The 18171-nt window shown below is 45.8% G+C and overlaps 2 protein-coding genes across 2 annotated transcripts in view; one reads left to right on the top strand and one right to left on the bottom strand.

The window, feature by feature from the left end:
- LOC103062992 (uncharacterized) overlaps window positions 1-7628 on the top strand; it is a 28285-nt gene extending 20657 nt beyond the window's left edge. Inside the window, 5 exon segments of the mRNA XM_088151206.1 lie at window positions 1508-2003; window positions 3273-3355; window positions 4267-4393; window positions 5921-7542; window positions 7545-7628. Of these exon segments, the coding sequence (XP_088007332.1) occupies window positions 1508-2003; window positions 3273-3355; window positions 4267-4393; window positions 5921-7542; window positions 7545-7628 (2412 nt within the window).
- A 2416-nt stretch (window positions 7629-10044) lies between these two features.
- Window positions 10045-17869, bottom strand: LOC103062752 (vomeronasal type-2 receptor 26-like). The gene is made up of 5 exons (XM_088151480.1): window positions 17536-17869; window positions 13334-14143; window positions 12192-12416; window positions 11627-11753; window positions 10045-10970 (listed from the first exon to the last, which is right to left on the bottom strand). Exons 1-5 carry the CDS (start codon window positions 17695-17697, stop codon window positions 10045-10047), a joined length of 2250 nt encoding a protein of 749 aa, XP_088007606.1. The 5' UTR covers window positions 17698-17869.
- Window positions 17870-18171: the final 302 nt, after the last annotated feature.

The raw sequence follows: 18171 nt of genomic DNA, 5'->3' as shown, positions 1-18171 counted from the left end.
CCATGTTTTGAACATGCCCTGACAGAAGCAGGCAGAAGATTCACAAAAAGAGATAAAGGGAACACATACTGGGGAGAAACTGCGTATGTGACTCAAGCGCAGAAGGGATTTTCACACAATCATTCACTTTATACCCATGGAAGGATGAAACCATATAAATGCCTGGAGTGTGAAAAGTGCCTTGGAAGCAGTGGGATCTTTTGCATAAAAAGATGTACAAAGGGTAGAAACATACGAATGCATTGAGTGCGCAAAGGAACTGAAAAGACTGCAGTCCTGAGCTGTTGATTATAATCTGCTGGTGGTGGATGGAAGATCGGAACGAACAACTGGCTGGTGAGGACAAGAGGAGAGAAGTGTGGTGTCCTCAGAGGGGATCAAGGAGAGGACAGGAAAAGTCTTGCAAGAGTTCGCTACCACTGGCTACTTGAAACAAGCTGGGATGCCAAGGATTTGTCCATACCCTGCGCTGAATGTGGCCTTTTTGGAAGACTTCGCATTGCAATCACGAAGTGATTTTGGACCACTACGGGCACTAGGGACAGTGCCAGGACTCTGCGCTCCGACCTTCCTTTGCATCCAGATGCTTAATGTGCGTATCTCCAAGAATATGCCTCCTATTGAGTAGGCTCTATTTGTGATGGGTGTCAACATTTCCACTTCTCTTGTATTTACTCTTCTTGACGAAGAAAACACCATGCCGGCTCTAAGGCAAACTTGGCTTTGCTATCACCGTGTTAACTTTCTAAGTAAAGATTACCTTTTTTTTCCTTTCTCTCCAGGACAAGTCTCCAGAAATCTTTTATATGAATGTCAATCTCCATATCTCCTTCTTTCTCTCTAAATACACTTTTGCAGTGTAAAATCTCCAACATGCTTAACTCGAGCTTACTAACATTTATACATAAACTGGTGAGACAAGAATGCCAGTTATAAGGAGGGAGATTACTTCCCCCCCCCCAGATGATCATCGGTAAATTGGAGAAAGGGTGTTTCCTCGCATTCACTGAGAAGAGGGTCCATACTTGAAATGGAAGGGCCGGGGGGGAGGTATGAATGGCTGCAGGCATGGTTCTGAATGTATTTGAACGCAGCCAAATCCTTAATCCTAACTCTGGACCTGGGGGAGTGTGCCTCATCCCTGCTCCTGTGCTTTTCTGTAAGGTCTAAGAGGGCTTAGAATGTGGCTCTAATTAAGGAAGTGGGACACGATGCATGTTGTAGCAGCCCCTCTATGGAGGTACGTACTGATGGGGTTGGAGAAAGATCTTGGCGTAGGGCCAAAAAAAGCAGCATAACTCCGTGTCTGGTACTTGAGAGGGAGATTGGATCCTGAAAACCAAACTGCCAAGATTGTTACATCCATCTACAATCTCTGGAACTCTGTTAAGTTCTAGTTGCCCATTTTAAGAAGGATATAACCAGGATGAGAGCCAGCTTGGTACAGTGGTTAAGGCAGCAAGCTAGAAACTGGGAGACTTAATAGAATTGGCGCCCTCTCGCCAAGCGCCTCCTGCTCTCGCCAGTCAGCAGTACAAAGTCCCCAGGCTCTTGGAGGACCTGGGCGGGGGGGGGGCGGAAGTGGCCGAGAGGCCCTTCTAGGGAGAGGCTCGCTGTCCTCGGAGTCTCCGAGGCCTTGCGGAGGCCCTTCCGGGGAGGGCGGGAGCTGCACGAGCGCGGCTGCGGCTGCGCGGCTGCGCGGCTGGCGGGGAGAGCGGCGCTCGCGGGCCTGCGCGGAAGGCGGGGCGCGCATCCCCCCCAACCCCCGCGCGCCTCTCTCGGGCGGCGGAGTCGGGCCGGGGCAGCCTCGGGGCAGAGCCGCCTCTCCCCTGCTCCGGGGGCGCTCCCAGATTCCGCGTCCAGCCTCCGCCTCCTGCCCGGGGAGGGTCTTCTGCGGGCCCCTCCCGCGGGCCGGGAGCCGGCGAGCCCCATGGCTGCTGAGCCGCCCGGAGGAGCGGGGGGCGGCCCCTCCCCGGAGGATCCCGCTCGGAAGAGGCCGTCAGGTGAGGCTCCCCGGCGCCCTCCGTCCGCAGGACCGCGTCGCCCGAGCTCCCGCCGGAGCCCTTTGCGGCCTTTTCCTGACGGTGTTTTCGCGTCACCCTCCGGAAAGTCTCCGAAGGGCGAGTCCCGCGGAGGGACGACGGAGGCTTGGTCGTCTCCCCGAGGATCTGACGGGGGAGGGAGACTCAGCGCTCCCGCATGGGGTGGGTGGGATCTGCTTGCGGGGATCCGGAGTCGAGCGTTCCTTCAGGCGGTTCCGAAGGGCTCGATTCCGGATCGCTGCTCCAGGATCGCTGAATAAACAAAGTCAAGGCTAATAATGAAAAGGGGGAATTGGGGTTACTAGAGAGGGGGAATTTGTCACTAAGGGGTGTTGCTTTCATTTATGTAAACAAGTTCACCATATGAGCTTTTGCCTTGCTGCCTCTTAACTCTGCAGTTTAATAAACTTTGCTCAAGGAGATTGTGTGGTCTCCACTCTCAAATTGGGTTGGGGGTTGCCCCTTCATGACCCTCTCACTGTCCCCAGCTGGGAACTTTTGCAGGCAACCCAGAAGGCCTCATGGTCGATTCCATTCCATACTATTGAGAGATCTAAAAGTACACAATGGGATCGCTCTGCTGTCCAAGTCTGGTGGTGGTCATCCACCATTGAGACCAACGCAGGCTCTTTCCAGTGGTCTCACCTGAATCCCAATGAAAATGGCACCAGGTAATCCCTCTGTAGCACTTTGTAGTTGAGACACTGCTACTCCCTCCATGACCTTTGCTAAGAAGGGATGGGTAGGAACTGGGCAATAATCGTCTGCTAAGGACCTCTAGGGAGGTCCTCTTCAAGAGGAAGCATTCCTCCACCTATTTCAAGACGGGGGAAACTCCTCCTTTCTCGCTTCCTGATGCAGCCAGTTCCCCCCTTCTTCCCCGGCCACCTCCAGAATGAGCAAAGCTGCCGAGCTCATAGTCTCTGTCGTGTACATAGACCTGGCCTGTGTGGAGTTGGACTTGAGTAACCACCATCCCTCCTGCCTCCACAGAACTGCCTCTCAGCCCAATCCCAATCCCTAGGCTTCTGTTACCTCCCAGCTTTCACACAACTTCATCAATCTCAGTAACCCAGATGGGCTGTTCTCTGGCCACAAGGCACTCATACCTGCTTGTTCCCTTGTCAGCATACACATTTGTGTGCAAGAATGGATTTTCTGAATTTGAGGCTCCAGAATAGAGGGATGCTTTTATAACAAACAATTCCTCTGCTTTTTTCTCCCTCCCAGTGACCAGAACAACATTGATGGTATCTTCTGAAACATCTATTGTCTGTAGTGGAGGAATAGCAGCTCCTGTGCTTCCAATGAAGGTAGGAAGATCTTTCCCTCCTCAAACTGCAAAAGTCATTTGGGGAGATCCAGCGCTGTCCAAAACGGGGGGATCCCCTTTCATGAGCAGCTTCCTGGTACTTTGATAGGAAGTCACCTAGGGCTGCATGTGTGGAGGTCAGTATTTCACGAGGAACCATCTTACGATACAAAGCCGCCCTGTTCCCCCGGATGCTGAATGGATGTACTTTATACTGTAATTATGGTCTCAACCATGTAATATCTGAGCATGTAATATTACTGCTTCAGCAGTCTCAAAGAACACAGGTTAAAAATTGTCTCAGTACATTGCATGCAGGTATGGAAGTTAAAACTAGAAAGAAATCAGGGTGACGGGGTGAGTGAGGCTACTGTAGTTTATTGTTCTGTGGTGTAACGTATTAAAATTCTTATTCACTGTAGTTTAAGGTGTTCTGCTTAAGAGGACACATAAGCTTCCTCTTAAGCTTATATTTATACTATGTAGTCAACATCTACTCTTTTTCTAGTCATCCTTCAGGTCTGTCCTTCCTTGAACTATGCTTTGATCTGTAAAAGCATATCAAGATTCATTTTTATCCTTAACCAGTCATGCAAAAGTATATTTAATTTTCTTCTTCTCAGCCTCCACTATAACTAGGTAGTTTGATGTTTCACCTGTGTCCTTGGAGTCTGTGGAAGCGTGTACAACAAGTTACATAGCTACACATTACATAGCTTAGAATTAGCCAAACAAACAAAACTTTATCCCAGATGTATTTTCAGTCAGAGGCTTGGAGCAAAGCCCACTTTCCCCAGGGAAGTCACTTATTGTCCTAAGCAGGATTTGTTCTTTAAGGAAAAAAAATTGCATATACATTATTCAACTGTTTCTTAATAGGGAGATTCGTAGAATGTGTTGTTTCTGTTTCAGAATTCTATCTCCTTTGAGGATGTAGCTGTGTTTTTCTCTGTGGAGGAGTGGGCCCTGCTGGATTTTGAGCAAAAAACCCTGTATCGAGAGGTTATGCTGGAAAACGCAAGGAACGTGGCCTCCCTAAGTAAGGGACTCCGTTTTCTGGGCTGAAATTGTGGTGGAAGCTATTTTCTAGCCAGTTGTAAGCAGCTGATTTGTTTCTCAGGGGAAATGCTGGCCTCTTCTTTTCCTGTAGCGGAGGAGAGTGTCCTCATCTGAATTCGTCCTCCCACTCGCTTTGTTAAGAAGGGCTAAAACCATCATGCTGTCTCCTGAAAGAGGAGAGAAGTCCTCCCGTGCAGTTTCCCATCCCAGCCAGTTTCCCATCCTGCCTGTCCCACTTTGTAGATAGCCTTAGGTGTTCTCTTCCTCTTTGTGTTTTTCTGTCTATAATGGTGGCATTTGGAAGTCCTAATACACAGGGATTATTGCAAGGATGTGACTGTTAGAGAACTGGGCTGTCTGATGGGCCGGGTTTTCAAGAAATGGGACCTTCCACCCAGGTGGCTCTTCCTCCCGTTTTCTCCAAAGCTTCCCTTTTCTTGGAGCTGCCTGCAAATGTAGGGACAACCGAGGATGAATGAACACACCCAGACCGAGAACCAGTTTTTTCAAGGGAGAGCTTCTTCATGGCAAAGAGGCTGAAGCTCAGTTCCCAGGTCCAAGAACAGAGGCAGTGTACAAGAGTCCCTCTGTTGTCCTAGCCCAAATCTGGGTTCAGTCCTGGTGTGCCAGATGCCCAAAGAAAGACACCGAGGTGGAGATTGAAGCAAACTTTATTTTGCACAGAGAAAGGGCGCAAGGAGGTCTTCCTCAAAGCTTTTGTAACCCCCTGTTGTTCAGTGATTTTTAATAGTTTTTTTCCTCCACAAACCTGACTCATTGCAGTCACACTTTGACCTTTCCCTTAGATGATGATCTCTAACTGCTGTTTCTGCTATGTCTTATATAGTAGTTTGTAATACAATATTTGACATGTTTAAGATTACATAAACGTTTCTAACGCCTCTACCAATCTATATTTACCATATTGCAACAGTATCTGTGGTCTACTAGCATTGATCCAACCACAACTTCCCATTTCATGTTTCCTGTCTACCAGCTTTTTGCCTTGTGTCATGATACATTTGGGGTTACCTTTAGCAAGCTTACCTTTTGCACTGCTTTTCTAACTTTTGCCTTCAAGTTTCTAGTTTCTGTCATTTTATTTTTCTATAAGCATCCTTATAAGGGTTAGTAATTTGTGGGGTACTTCATTCTTGTTCATGCTCACCTCGTGCTTCCTTGGAACTGAATCTGGAGCAGTTGAGCTGACGGTGCCCTACCCTGGGACTCTAAATTATCTTCCCCAAAGGTTTCAGGTGTGCCTTCTGCACCATGGAGGGCAAGAGGGAAGCCATCACAGATCTTACATCAACCTGATACCAAGCATAGCGCCATGTTCTGAACACACCCTGACAGAAGCAGGCAGAAGAATCACAAAAAAAGATAAAGGGAAGAAGAGCTGGGGGGAGGGGGACTTTTGATAATGTCCAAATAAGGGATGCAAGAATGGAGCTTGATCCCTTTTGCACCTCGGTTTGCGTCAACGTTTCTTTTTTTCTGTTCCAAGCAGGTGACGGATGGGAGATGGAGGATTCTGGCAGTGAGACAGCAGCACCTTTGCCAAAAGGCAGGAAGAAAGTTGTGGAAAGGTTGTTGGGAAAGCAAAGGGCTGAGGAAAACCAGTTAAAAGGGGGGCTGGGGAAATGCTCTACTTTTCAGTGTGCAGATATCAGGGTCTTCTGGGCCAAAGACGATCACCAAGAAAAAGGAGTGTGTCCAGGGTGTGGAAAAATACTCGGAGATGAATCAGGATTATGTGACTGTTGCAGAAGCCATGCTGTAGAGAAACAAGATGAAAGTGGGAACCGCTCCAGAAGGACCTTTCCTCTTACTTTATGTCAGAGAATACAAGAAGAAGGAAAACCATATAAATGCCTGGAATGTGGAAAGTGCTTCAAAAATCCAAGTTATCTTACTTCCCATAAAAGGACCCACACAGGGGAGAAACCATATAAATGTGAGGAGTGTGGAAAACACTTTGCTGAATCGCGTTCCCTCACTTCCCATAAAAGGATCCACACTGGGGAGAAACCATATAAATGTGAGGAGTGTGGAAAACACTTCACTGAGTCAGGTTCCCTCACTTCCCATAAAAGGATCCACACCGGGGAAAAACCATATAAATGCAAGGAATGTGGAAAGAGCTTCACTGAGTCAGGTTCCCTCACTTCCCATAAAAGGATCCACACAGGGGAGAAACCATATAAGTGCATGGAATGTGCAAAGACTTTCACAACCAGCAGTTACCTTAGTATCCACAAGAGGATCCACACAGGGGAGAAACCGTATAAATGCATGGAATGTGGAAAGAGCTTCCGTTCTGCAAAACACCTTATTTCCCATAAAAGGAACCACACGGGGGAGAAACCATATGAATGCCAGGAGTGTGGAAAACGCTTCACTGAGTCAGGTTCCCTCATTTCCCATAAAAGGAACCACACTGGGGAGAAACCATATAAATGCCAGGAGTGTGGAAAGAGCTTCAGAGATTCAGGTTATCTTAATTCCCATAGAAAGATCCACACTGGGGAGAAACCTTATGAATGCAAGAAGTGTGCAAAGAGCTTTAGACAAAAATACCATTATACTGAACATAACAGAATCCACACTGGGGAGAAACCATATAAATGCCTGGAGTGTGGAAAGAGCTTCCGTTCTGCAAAACACCTTACTTCCCATAAAAGGATCCACACCGGGGAGAAACCGTATGAGTGCAAGGAATGTGGAAAGAGCTTCAGTCAAAAACATAATTATACTGTACATAACAGAATCCACACTGGGGAGAAACCATATAAATGCCAGGATTGTGGAAAGAGTTTCAGAGCTTCAACTTTCCTTACTTCCCATAAAAGGTTGCACACCGAGGAGAAACCATATAAATGCACAGAATGTGGAAACTGCTTCACTAACTCAGGTTCCCTCACTATCCATAAAAGGATCCACACTGGGGAGAAGCCATTTGAATGCAAGGAATGTGGAAAGAGCTTCACTCAAAAACATCATTATACTATACATAACAGAATCCACACTGGGGAGAAACCCTATAAATGCATGGAGTGTGGAAAATGCTTCACTGAGTCAGGTTCCCTCACTTCCCATAAAAGGATCCACACAGGGGAGAAACCATATAAGTGTGTGGAGTGTGGAAAATGTTTCAGAACCAGCAGTATGCTTAGTCACCACAGGAGGATCCACACAGGGGAGAAATCATATAAATGCACTGAGTGTGGAAAATGCTTCACTGAATCTGCTTCCCTTCCTGTAAAAGTGGGAAGTGAGGCTGACTCCGTACCTGTTGATTTTCTGAAAGTCCCTCAAAACCTGGTTATGCAATCAGGCCTGGGGACCCCAGGGGACCGGTGAGATACTGAGGTGGCTCCGTTGTTATTAACATCTGCTGTTCTCTCTTAGCCTTGAGTTTAATTTTTTAACTAATATTTTAATATATTGTTTTTTTAAGTTTATTGTACACTGCCCAGAATTGCTTTTTCATGAGATGGGTGGCCATATACATTTGACTAATAAAAAGTAAATAAAAGGATCCACTCCAAGGAGAAACCATATAAATGCACAGAGTGTGGAACGTGCTTCACTGATTCTTGGGATCTTACTTCCCATAAAAGGATTCACGCTGGAGAGAAACCATATAAGTGCATGGAGTGCAGAAAGAATTTCAGAACCAGCAGTCATCAGTTACCACAAGAGGATCGACACGGGAGAAACCATATAAATGTGAATGGAAAAAGCTTTAGTCAAAATTGTGCACTTAATATCCACAGAAGGATTCACTCGGGAGAAACCATATAAGCGCGTAGACTGGAAAGGGTTTCCGTGATAGCAGAAACTTTATATGATCCTATATTAAAACCATATAAATGTATGGAATTTGGGAAGGCTTGCAGTAATAGTGGTGAACTTAATTCCCATATGAGAATCCACACAAGGGAGACAACATGAAATTGCTGGGTGAGGTCATTTGGCAGCATAGGGTGTGTTATCACCAGTACGCCAAAGATACTAAGTTATACATCTTCACCCTGGCCAGTTAGGCAATGCTGTTCTGGAGCTCACTCTGGCTGTGATGGGAACCCGAGCAAGATAGAGTGGCTTTGTGCTTTTGGCTCCCCTGGATCCAGAGTGGTGTCATATTTGACTCTTGACAGGATACCACAGTCACTCATGCTTTGGTCCCTTCCCAGTAGGAAGGCTTGCAGTAATAGTGCCATGCACCCTACATCAGGCTGCCCATAAAGACCATCTGGAAATTAGAACTGGTTCAGAATATAGCCGTGTGTGTGGTTCTGGGCATCCTGTGAGTTGCTTATATTACACCACCGCTGCACAGTTTCTCATTTTTTTCCAGGTGCAAATCAAGGGACCAGTTACCACTTTTAAAGCCCTGAATAGTACAAGGCCAAGTTCTTTATGGAACACCCAAGTTCCTTGAGTGTTATCTGCTCATTCCACCAATTCAGATGGAACAGGCAGATACCCTCAAGGTCAGATAGGATGAGTATGCTCCAGGTCCCTTCTCTTAAATATAGTCATCTGGTGGGATCTAGGAAGCACACCTTCTCCCTAGCAGCCCTTGCCTTGTGGAACATCCTTCCCCTTGAGATCCAGCAGGCCTCTCCCCACCTAATCTGGACATTTTTGAAGAGCTGGCCTTTCCCAAAAGCATTGGGGAAGGGTGAGACAGGAGCCCAGAAGGTGTATGGAGGACCATGAGCTGTAGCTTTTTATGTTAGGATCATTGTTTGTTTTTATATTTTACTGTTATGTTGTGAGATGCCCGGGACTATTGTATATAAGATGGGAGATCATATAAGTCTTTAGCTAGATAGCCCGCCCGCCCGCCCGCCTGCCCGCCCGCCTATGGATTCGGATAAACATGATTTTCTGACAGAAGTCGGTGTATATACTGTACATAAATAAATTACTGGATGAATGGATTTTTAAAGTTTACACTCCCCTTGAAGAAGTGTTGTGTTTCCTGCTTATGTGTCAAACCCCTTACAGGAGCAAATGACCAGAGAAGCAAGATTCACACAGTTTCATTAATCAGGTTTAATGTCATGGAATAAATAGCTACAATAAACAATATTGGAAAGTGAATAAGCAAAACTGCCCTTTGTGAGTGAATTCATTAAGGCAGAATCTTAATGAGTTGTTTGAACCTCTTTTCCGAAGAAAGGGAAACTGAAAGTCCAAATGCCTTTTTCCCAAATAAGTCTGCATTAAAACATCTGCTCTTCATCAGTGATGTTTTCAAGCAAGCACTGTTCTTTTCCAGCCTTGATTTCTCCTACTCCTTTGCTTTCAGCTCTAGCAGGATTGCCTGCAAAATCAGCTGTGTCTTGGCTGCCTAAGATCTTCTCCAAATGGGACAGACTTTGCTGACTTTGGGCAGAGCAACCCTTGCAAGCCTTCAGTCCACAAAACTGGAATGGTGGCTTTGTTATGATCGTTCTTCACCCGCCATGGGGAAAAAAGGGGAGCAGCTAAAATGGCTTGCAGAGGGTGAAGCAGAAAGCAAATCTATTTCTCCATCCCCCCACCAAGGCAGAAATGCATATCTAACAGAAATTAAACTGATGAATTAAGACATGTCCAGCCATAAGTCCACTGCAGTTATTTAGCCTTCACTTTCAAGACACCTTTACTTTTTGCCGTTAGCTGCTCCTTTGTATTCAGGTCAGGTCGTAGCAGAATAATATAGCATTTGGGGAAGAAGATGCAGCCCAGCAGCCCAGCATTGGAGGCCAAGATGGAGAAGACCTGCACAGCCACCATGTACTTCCCTTTGGTGCTCAGGTAGGTGGGCACAAAGGAGACCCAGACGCTGCAGAAGACCAGCATGCTGAAGGTGATCAGCTTTGCTTCGTTGAAGGCCCCAGGCAGGTTCCTGGCCTGGAAAGCCACCATGAAGCAGACGGCAGCCAGGAAGCCCATGTAGCCAAGGGCCCCATAAAACATGGGGACAGAGCCTTCGTTGCATTGCAGGATGATCTCTCCGAGCTGGGAGTGCATGTCAGACTCAGGAAATGGAGGAGAGGTTCCCAGCCAAAATGTGCAGATGACAACTTGGATACCAGAACAAGAAAGAATAATGGAATTGGCCAAGGTCTTCCCCAGCCATCTCCTCGCCTTACTCCCTGGCTTTGTTGCCAAGAAGGCCAGCACCACCGTGACTGTTTTGGCTAAAACAGAAGAGACAGCAACTGAGAAGATGATGCTAAAGACGGTTTGTCGGAGGAGGCAAGTGGTAGTCTTTGGCTGACCAATGAAAAGGAAGGAGGACAAGAAGGAAAAGAAGAGGAAGACGAGGAGGACAAAGGAGAGATCTTGATTGTTGGCTTTGACTAAAGGAGTTTCCAAGAATTTAATGAAGATGGCTAACACAAAGGCTGTAATTAAGCAGAAGAATAGAGCAAGGGAAGTCAGGACGATCCCCAGATGTTCTTTGTAGGACAGGAAGTTTGGGATCCTGGGGAGACATCGATCTTGAGCCTTATTTGGATGCTGATCATCTGGACAGTTGGCGCAATAATCTGCATCTGAAAGGAAAACAGATGGCATAGTATGTTTAATTGTATTAATATCAATGATATAATCTCTGCTATTATCCATCTGCAGGTGAACTCTGGTGCACAAAACCCAGAGAGGTCATTGATTGACAAATGCTACTCAATTTAGAAAATATGATGTATGTGGAACCTTGCTCAGATTATTATAATGAACCCACTTTTTTTCAGTAGCAATTCTATGGTAGATGAAAACAGCACAGAAGTTGACTTAGAAAATGCTGGCTAGTGATGAAAGGAAGATACCAAGTTAGAGAAGATCTCCTCAGAAGCCATGTCTTCTGCCTTTTTCCATGCTTCATGGCTTTCTCACCCACGTTTAGCTTTAAATACTTGGCTTTCAACTGGTTGGAAGGGGTCTAAGGAAGTATTTCCTGATGTTGGGACTAAATTTCATTTTTACTGAATTTATTCTGTTAACTTTTGGGTGACATTTTCACGTTAGTGTAAATTCATTTCTTCTCTTTCTTCAATCTTTCCCACAATGAGATAGAAATAATTTAATTATAAATCTCTTGGAGCACACATTCTGTTCACATGTCCATCGGTTAAGCCAGTGAATCCTTGATCAGTCTGAAAAGTTAGTTGGGCTCAGTTCATAAAGTCCTGCTCCTTCTGGAGACACCTGCCTTCCTGAGTGGAAATGGTCCCTTCTGCACACATGGAACAGCCGTAGCAGCAAAGGGGCATTCCTTCCAGAACCATCTTGGCCTCTCCAGGGTGACATCTTCCAGTACATCTGGAATGACAAAATGTCTAACAACAACAAAAAAGCATTACCACCAAACATTAGATGCTGTCCATGGAAATGAGCCTTTAGAAGAGAAAGGTTCAGCAGGTCATTTGAATCCTGTCATGGAACCATTTTTATTCTGTACATTTTGTAGGATGCTTCTTGCCATTTCTAATGCTATGGAAGGAACACCAGGCATGGTATTTTTCAACATATTCCAAATTGAAATTAATTTCCTGTCCCTCTCTCTCTCTGTCTCATGATTAAAATGGTTCTGGTTCTTCAATCCAGCATTAACCATCATCTTTGTATAATAGAATAGTTCTTGTTGATTTTCTGATTTATATCCCGCCTTTCCTTCAGATGGTGAACATAATCTTCACTCTTTACCCACAACGTTACATTAAATAATTATCATCTATTAGAATTTCAGCCAAGTGTGAGGAATGGGTTGCACCCACCTGGTTAAAAAGCCTGGACCACCCATCTTGGTCTAGGGTGAAATGCATTTCTGAAGATCCTTGACATTGGTGTATTTGTCCAAACTTCACGGCATGGGTGGACTGATTGGGGAATGTCTCCCACTTCACAATATCAAATTCAGCACTCAGCTCCCCTTTTTCATCCAAATACACTCCTTCCAGAGAGGAATTGTAGAAGTGGGTGTTTCCCAGGAAAGGGTGAAGCTAAAGAGAAGAAAAACCAACAATGTCCAGAAAATAGGAAAGTCTAATATTTCCATCCTGGTCTGACCGTAAAATCTTAGGTCTAATAGAAGAAATAAAATTAAATAGTAACATCGCAAGATGGAGATTGAATTCCTTCCCTCCCCATGACCCAGCTCCCCAGCTTTGCCTAATCTCATTACCCCACATTAACCATCCCCACCTGTGGACAAAGCCCCCAATAAGCCTAACCAGTTAAAAAGACAAGCCTCCATTGGCCACTTGCAGTTCAGCCCAAGGGCAGCACTAAGAAGGAAACCACAACAGGTGAGAAACTGCAATATTCCATCCTCAATCTAGGACATGCCCCCAATTATCTCAATGTTCCATCTCCCTAACAACTTAGTTCCCCACTTGGTGGCTGCTTCAGAAAGCATGGCATTTTCCCTAACAATGAGAATGGCCCATTTACATCCACAAGGAAATGCTTTCCCCCAAATCCTGTTTTTCCATTCTTCTGGGGTCCTCTTTAGCTTGAGTAAGTGGTTGGTTCTCTCTCCTCTGTGTTGTAGTCCTTCCCTCCAAACTTTTCTATGATATTAGGAATTTCGCCTCCACCTTCAACTGAAGATAGATAGTGGGCAAGTCCTTTCTTGCTCAATCAGCATTTGGGAAAGATTAGAGCCAGAACACTTTGCAACACAAAAACTGTTTGACAAGTAGGTGTAACTCTGACATTCCTCCTAATTGCTTAGACATAGAACTCCCATAACCTGAACACTGTCCAGGAAAAAAGGATTTTGAAGGGGAAGGAGCATCAGCAGGATGGTTTGGAGCAAGTGCTGTCTCAATGACATGGAGACCAGGCCCAGGAGACACCAAAAATTTAACTTTCTCCAAGAAATTACAAAATGTATTTCTCACAGAAAAATTCACACCTGCCATGGTGGAATATTTTGTGATCTGAACCTGTTTGCACGTCTCATCCTTTGGGTTCTCCAAGAGAGGGCCGTATCGATGGCCCTTGCCACAGCCTGTACAAGACTGGAAATGCGGTAGCTGTCCATGGACAGAGTGGTGTCAACAAACTCTTCGGTCAAGGCCTCCAGAATCCTCTCCTTCTTGCACCTTCTCCGCCATTTTACTGACAAATCGTGTTTTGAAAGCAAGCATTTAAAGGCTCCCAGTCCAAACTCGTTCATAGCATCGTAAAATGCTTCAAAATTCTCATTTTTAACCTTTTTCTCCTGATGAACTAAGAAAGAAAAAAAGCCATGGATTTGCTTGTTGGAGAATATGTCATAAGAGAAATTCAAAGTGAGGTCCCACAAAGCTGTTGTGATCCAGATTTTCCCCACAATGGGTATACTATATATACTGACGCTGACCTGTAAAGTTTTTATAATCGAGGTAAAGAAACGTATCTCCCCGTAATAAATGAAGACGGTGACGTTATTCCACATGATTAGTATTTCAAAAGGCAATAATGGGATTTCCATCTTCAGTCCTTGGATCCTCAGTGAAAAGGCAGCACAAATCTCATTCCTGGTTAGGACTGGGGTCAAAGTCCTTATGAACCTTTCTCCGTTATCTGTGTCTGGAGCAACAAGGCCAACCCAATTCCACCTGAAATGCAGGAGCAATTTGACAATCACTTGGTACAAATGTTCTTCTTTGGGGACCATCCGATAGATGAACGGGAAGTGAGTTTTATCACTCAGAGCTTCAGAAACAAAACCATAGCTGACCTAAGAAGGAGCAGAAAAGGGATTTTCTGGGGAAATGAGGCTGCACATGAGAGAGACAGGAAGGTGTAGCATGGGGAGGTTCAGGTACTGGCAGCCTAGGAGCACCAGAGGTAATGGATTCACCCAGCTCAAATCAAGCACGCCAACCATATGGTCTATGGCTTCATGGTACCTGTGATCTAGGCCATTTTGAAAGCATTTATTCTTTCCCTATTTCACATTCAAAAGGCAAAGATGGAAGAAGTAACTGGATAGGCCCGAAGATTGCCAGTGGAATGCTGTTCTCTAGCACTAGACTTGGAAGAAGGAGCAGAAGTTCAGAATTTTCTTTTTTACATGCAGAGAAATATTGGGGTGAGGGTGGGGGTGGGGGGGGGGGAAGAAGAGAGAAGATAGAGAGCCACTGATGGAGAAATCAGCTCCTTCTATCTGGCTTTTCATATTTATCATAATCCTTCAGAATTACTTGCAAGCAAGGAGCTAAAAAAATCTGTACCAAATAAAAGTGTTGCCTCCCAGGAGTATCCTGGGAGTGTCCTCTGTTAAGAATAAAAATACAGTTAGTGATGCCCAATGGTGAGAACATATCCTAAAGAGTACTTATTGATTCATTTATTTTAAAAGATCTGTATGGCCACCCATCTTAAAACAACTCTGGGTGGCTCACAACAATGACACGATAAAAACCATAAAAAACCAAAAACTGTGTGCCTCAATCAACTTCCCAGGGTGCCCCAACAACTCTCTGCAGGCTCCCCCATTCTACCCCAGTGCCTGGGTAAAGAGCCAGGTTTTAATGGCCTTCCAAAAGGCTAAGGGAGGGGGGAGGGGGCTGCTAGATTGCTGGGGGAGCTGCTGGCCCTTTGCAAGCCTTTCATGACATCTCACAACGCCAGGCATGCTTCATCAGCAGCAGGAAGAAGACAGCAAAGGTCAGCTGGGGGCGGCGAAGGGTATCAGGGTTAGGCGGCAGTGGTGGAGTTCAGGCTGGCCAAAAGTGTAGAGATGGGGGGGTGGGTAGGTGGGTAGGGGGACCTGAAGCACATGCTGCAGTTATAAAGGCTGGCAGGCTGCCAAGCGCCCACATTTTGATCACATGACTACAGGGGCACTGCAACAGCCATAACTTTGAGGACCAGTTGTAACTACCATTTGTTCAACACCATCATAGCTTTGAACGGTCACTGAACAAATGGTTGTTAATGTTAATGTTAACAAATGGTTGCGGACTACCTGTAGATGGCAATATTTTAGGGAAGGGACCTGAAGCATGCCCACCCTATCTGATTTAGTGGGGCAGGCAGATCCCCTCAGGAAGGCAGTCCTGCAAATAGCCTGGTCCTGGGCCATGTAGGGCTTTAAAGGTCATGATCAGCACCTTGAATTACTCCTGGAAGGAAACTGGGAGCCAGTGCAGCTAGCACAACAGGTTTGTAATGTGGGCAAACCTAGAGGTGCCCATAACTGAACGTGTCATTGAATTCTTGACCAGTTGTAGCTTCTGGGTAGCCCCATGTAGAGCATATTGCAATTATTCAAAAGGGAAGTGACCAAGGCCTCCAGTCCAAGAAAGGATGTAATTGGCAAACAAGATGAATCTCTGCAAATGCCCCCCTAGCCACAGCTACCACCTGCTCTTTGGGCAGGAGCTGTGAATCCAGGAGGACCCTGAAATTGCACACCAGCTCAGTTTGGGGAAGTGCAACCCTGTCCAGAGTCAAAGATGACATAACACCAGACCCTGAAAACCCAAACCCACTCCATCTTGCCAGGGCTGAGTCAAAGTTGGTTCCTCCTGATCCTGACCCTCGTACCCTCCAGGCCCTCAGTCAGCACCACAACCTCATCACCTTTCCAGGTAGGTGTGGAGATCTATAACTGGGCATCATCAGCGTACTGATGATACCACATCCCATGCCAGCAAATGACCTCACCCAGTGATTTCATTAAATGTTAAAAGGAGAGGAGGGAGACCCAAGCTGGGAGTAACCCCATATTGCAGGAACCTAGAGTTGGACCTCTTCCCACCAACACCAACTGAAACCAGATGTGGAGAAAGGAGGAATACTACCACAAAACAGTGCCTCCCACTCCCACTCCCACTCCCTGAAGCCGGCTCAGAAGGATACCATGGTTGATGATATTAAAAGTCACTGAAAGTTCCAGGAGGGCCAGGACAGTTGTACCAACCCCATCCTGAGCTCTTCAGAGGTCATCCACAAGTGCGATCAATGCCATCTTGGTACAGTACACAGGACTGAATTCAGACTGAAAAAGGTCCAGATAATCTGCTTCATCCAGGGTCCTCTGAAGCTGAGCACCCACCACCCTCTGGATGAAATTTGTCTAACATGGTTGGGTCTAACAATGGCCTCTTGAGATGGGGGTACACCACTGCCTCCTTCAAAGCACATGGTACCACCCTCTCCCACAAAGTGACATTAACCTCCCACAAAAAGGCATTAACCACTGCTTGAACTCAACCACATGCTACCTCCCAGGAGGTCTTAACCAATAAGGAGGGGCATGTGTCCAGAACACAGGTTGCCGAACCCACAGCAATGAGGACTCTGTCCACTTTCTTAGGATCAATCATCTCAAACTCCTCCCAGATAACAGGGCTCAGACATGTCTCAGTCACTTCCAAAGGATCTGCAAAGCCAGAGTCCTACACAGAGCAAAGCCGAGCTACTTTGTCTGACAGATACCTAGAACATTTTTCATGGCGAACCTGCAAGGGCTCCCTCTGGCCCACCTTGGCCAAGAGGGACCTGGTAGCACAAAACGGAGGGTTATCCGAGGATGCGATATGGTCAAGCAGAGGCTGTGCTGCAGTTTTGGAGATCCTTTCATTCACATTCCTGCACTTAGAAGGGACCACATAAAGACTCTTCATTAGGACAACTTCAATAAACCAAACTCAACCTAGGTGCATGTTGGGTTTTCCAAAGGCAGAGAATAGATAAAGAGAGTAAAGAAGATGGCTTTGATGGAGACATGCAAGGTCTGTTACCAAAACCTCAAGGGATGAAACATATCTTGAGTGCACAACAGACAGAACTTAGGTGGAACAAGCTCAAACAGATACCTCCTTAATTAATTCAGGAGTGTAAGAAGGGGGAGGAGGTACAGCACAATAAAGCTTGCAGAATTCTGTTATTATAGTTAATCTCAATAAAAGTAGTTTTTGACTTCTTGTGTGGAGTTGATTGATGGAGCTTACCTGATGGAGCTGACATCATAGGTAACACCCACTCCTTTCCTCTCCCTTGCCGGTTCCAGTGCTGTCCTTCTTTATGCAGAAGGGGGCTTTTTCCATTCACCCCTTGACTTCCTTAGAACAAACTAAGACACACACACACACACTAATTCCAGTCTACCTTGATTCATACCTGTGGGATTTTGTAGATGCTCGACATGATGGAAATCTGACTGGAAGCATCAGATTCCACCCCTTCAATCACTGCCACCAGGTTGCTCCTCCTTCCACAGCTGTAGTTGGGAACACTTGCTTCCCCGGTTGAGAGCAGGTCTGCCATGGCATCATAGGTCATCCTTGCATCATAATAGGTATCATAGAAATTGTAGCCCAGAGTGACATTGGATAGGAGCCTGGGGTTTTGGTTGATCTCCTCAGTGGCAAAGAGGAAGGACAGAAGAAACCAGAAGATAAATGGTCCTGCCCTGAAGCAAAACACAGGTCACCTGGTCAGTTTCCCTTCATTGCAAGCCAACTCATGATATCTGCAACAATATGGACACTCTTTTAATTACAAATCTATCCAAAAGCTGATCTTTAGATTACTATAAAGCTTTCTCCCAGGTACTTAGTATAGAATTAGAGACAGAAATCTTCTCAAGAAGAGGGACACAACTCACTAGCAACCCAAGACACCAAGGCAGATCCTTCGTAGCAACACAACACATGAGCTCTTGGCTTTATTTAGAAGGAGCACAAGTGCTTGTTCTTTCAGGTCAAAAAATCTCTCTAGAACTGTAAAACCACATCCTCCAGAATCCAGCTTGTT

The sequence above is a fragment of the Python bivittatus genome, unplaced genomic scaffold (genome assembly GCF_059951505.1).
Source record: "Python bivittatus isolate LINGU-HERP-01145 unplaced genomic scaffold, Pbiv_v1 ctg000650_np1212, whole genome shotgun sequence".
NCBI lineage: Eukaryota > Metazoa > Chordata > Lepidosauria > Squamata > Pythonidae > Python > Python bivittatus.
This window is presented reverse-complemented; position numbering and strand designations above follow the sequence as displayed.

Coding starts and splice junctions, on each gene's coding strand:
- LOC103062752 (XM_088151480.1), bottom strand. CDS start 17,697: ATGACCTATGATGCCATGGCAGACCTGCTCTCAACCGGGGAAGCAAGT. Junction 12,417..13,333: donor AAAATATTCCACCATGGCAG/GTGTGAATTTTT, acceptor TCTTCTCTTTAG/CTTCACCCTTTCCTGGGAAA. Junction 11,754..12,191: donor GGTCCAGGCTTTTTAACCAG/GTGGGTGCAACC, acceptor TGTTGTTGTTAG/ACATTTTGTCATTCCAGATG.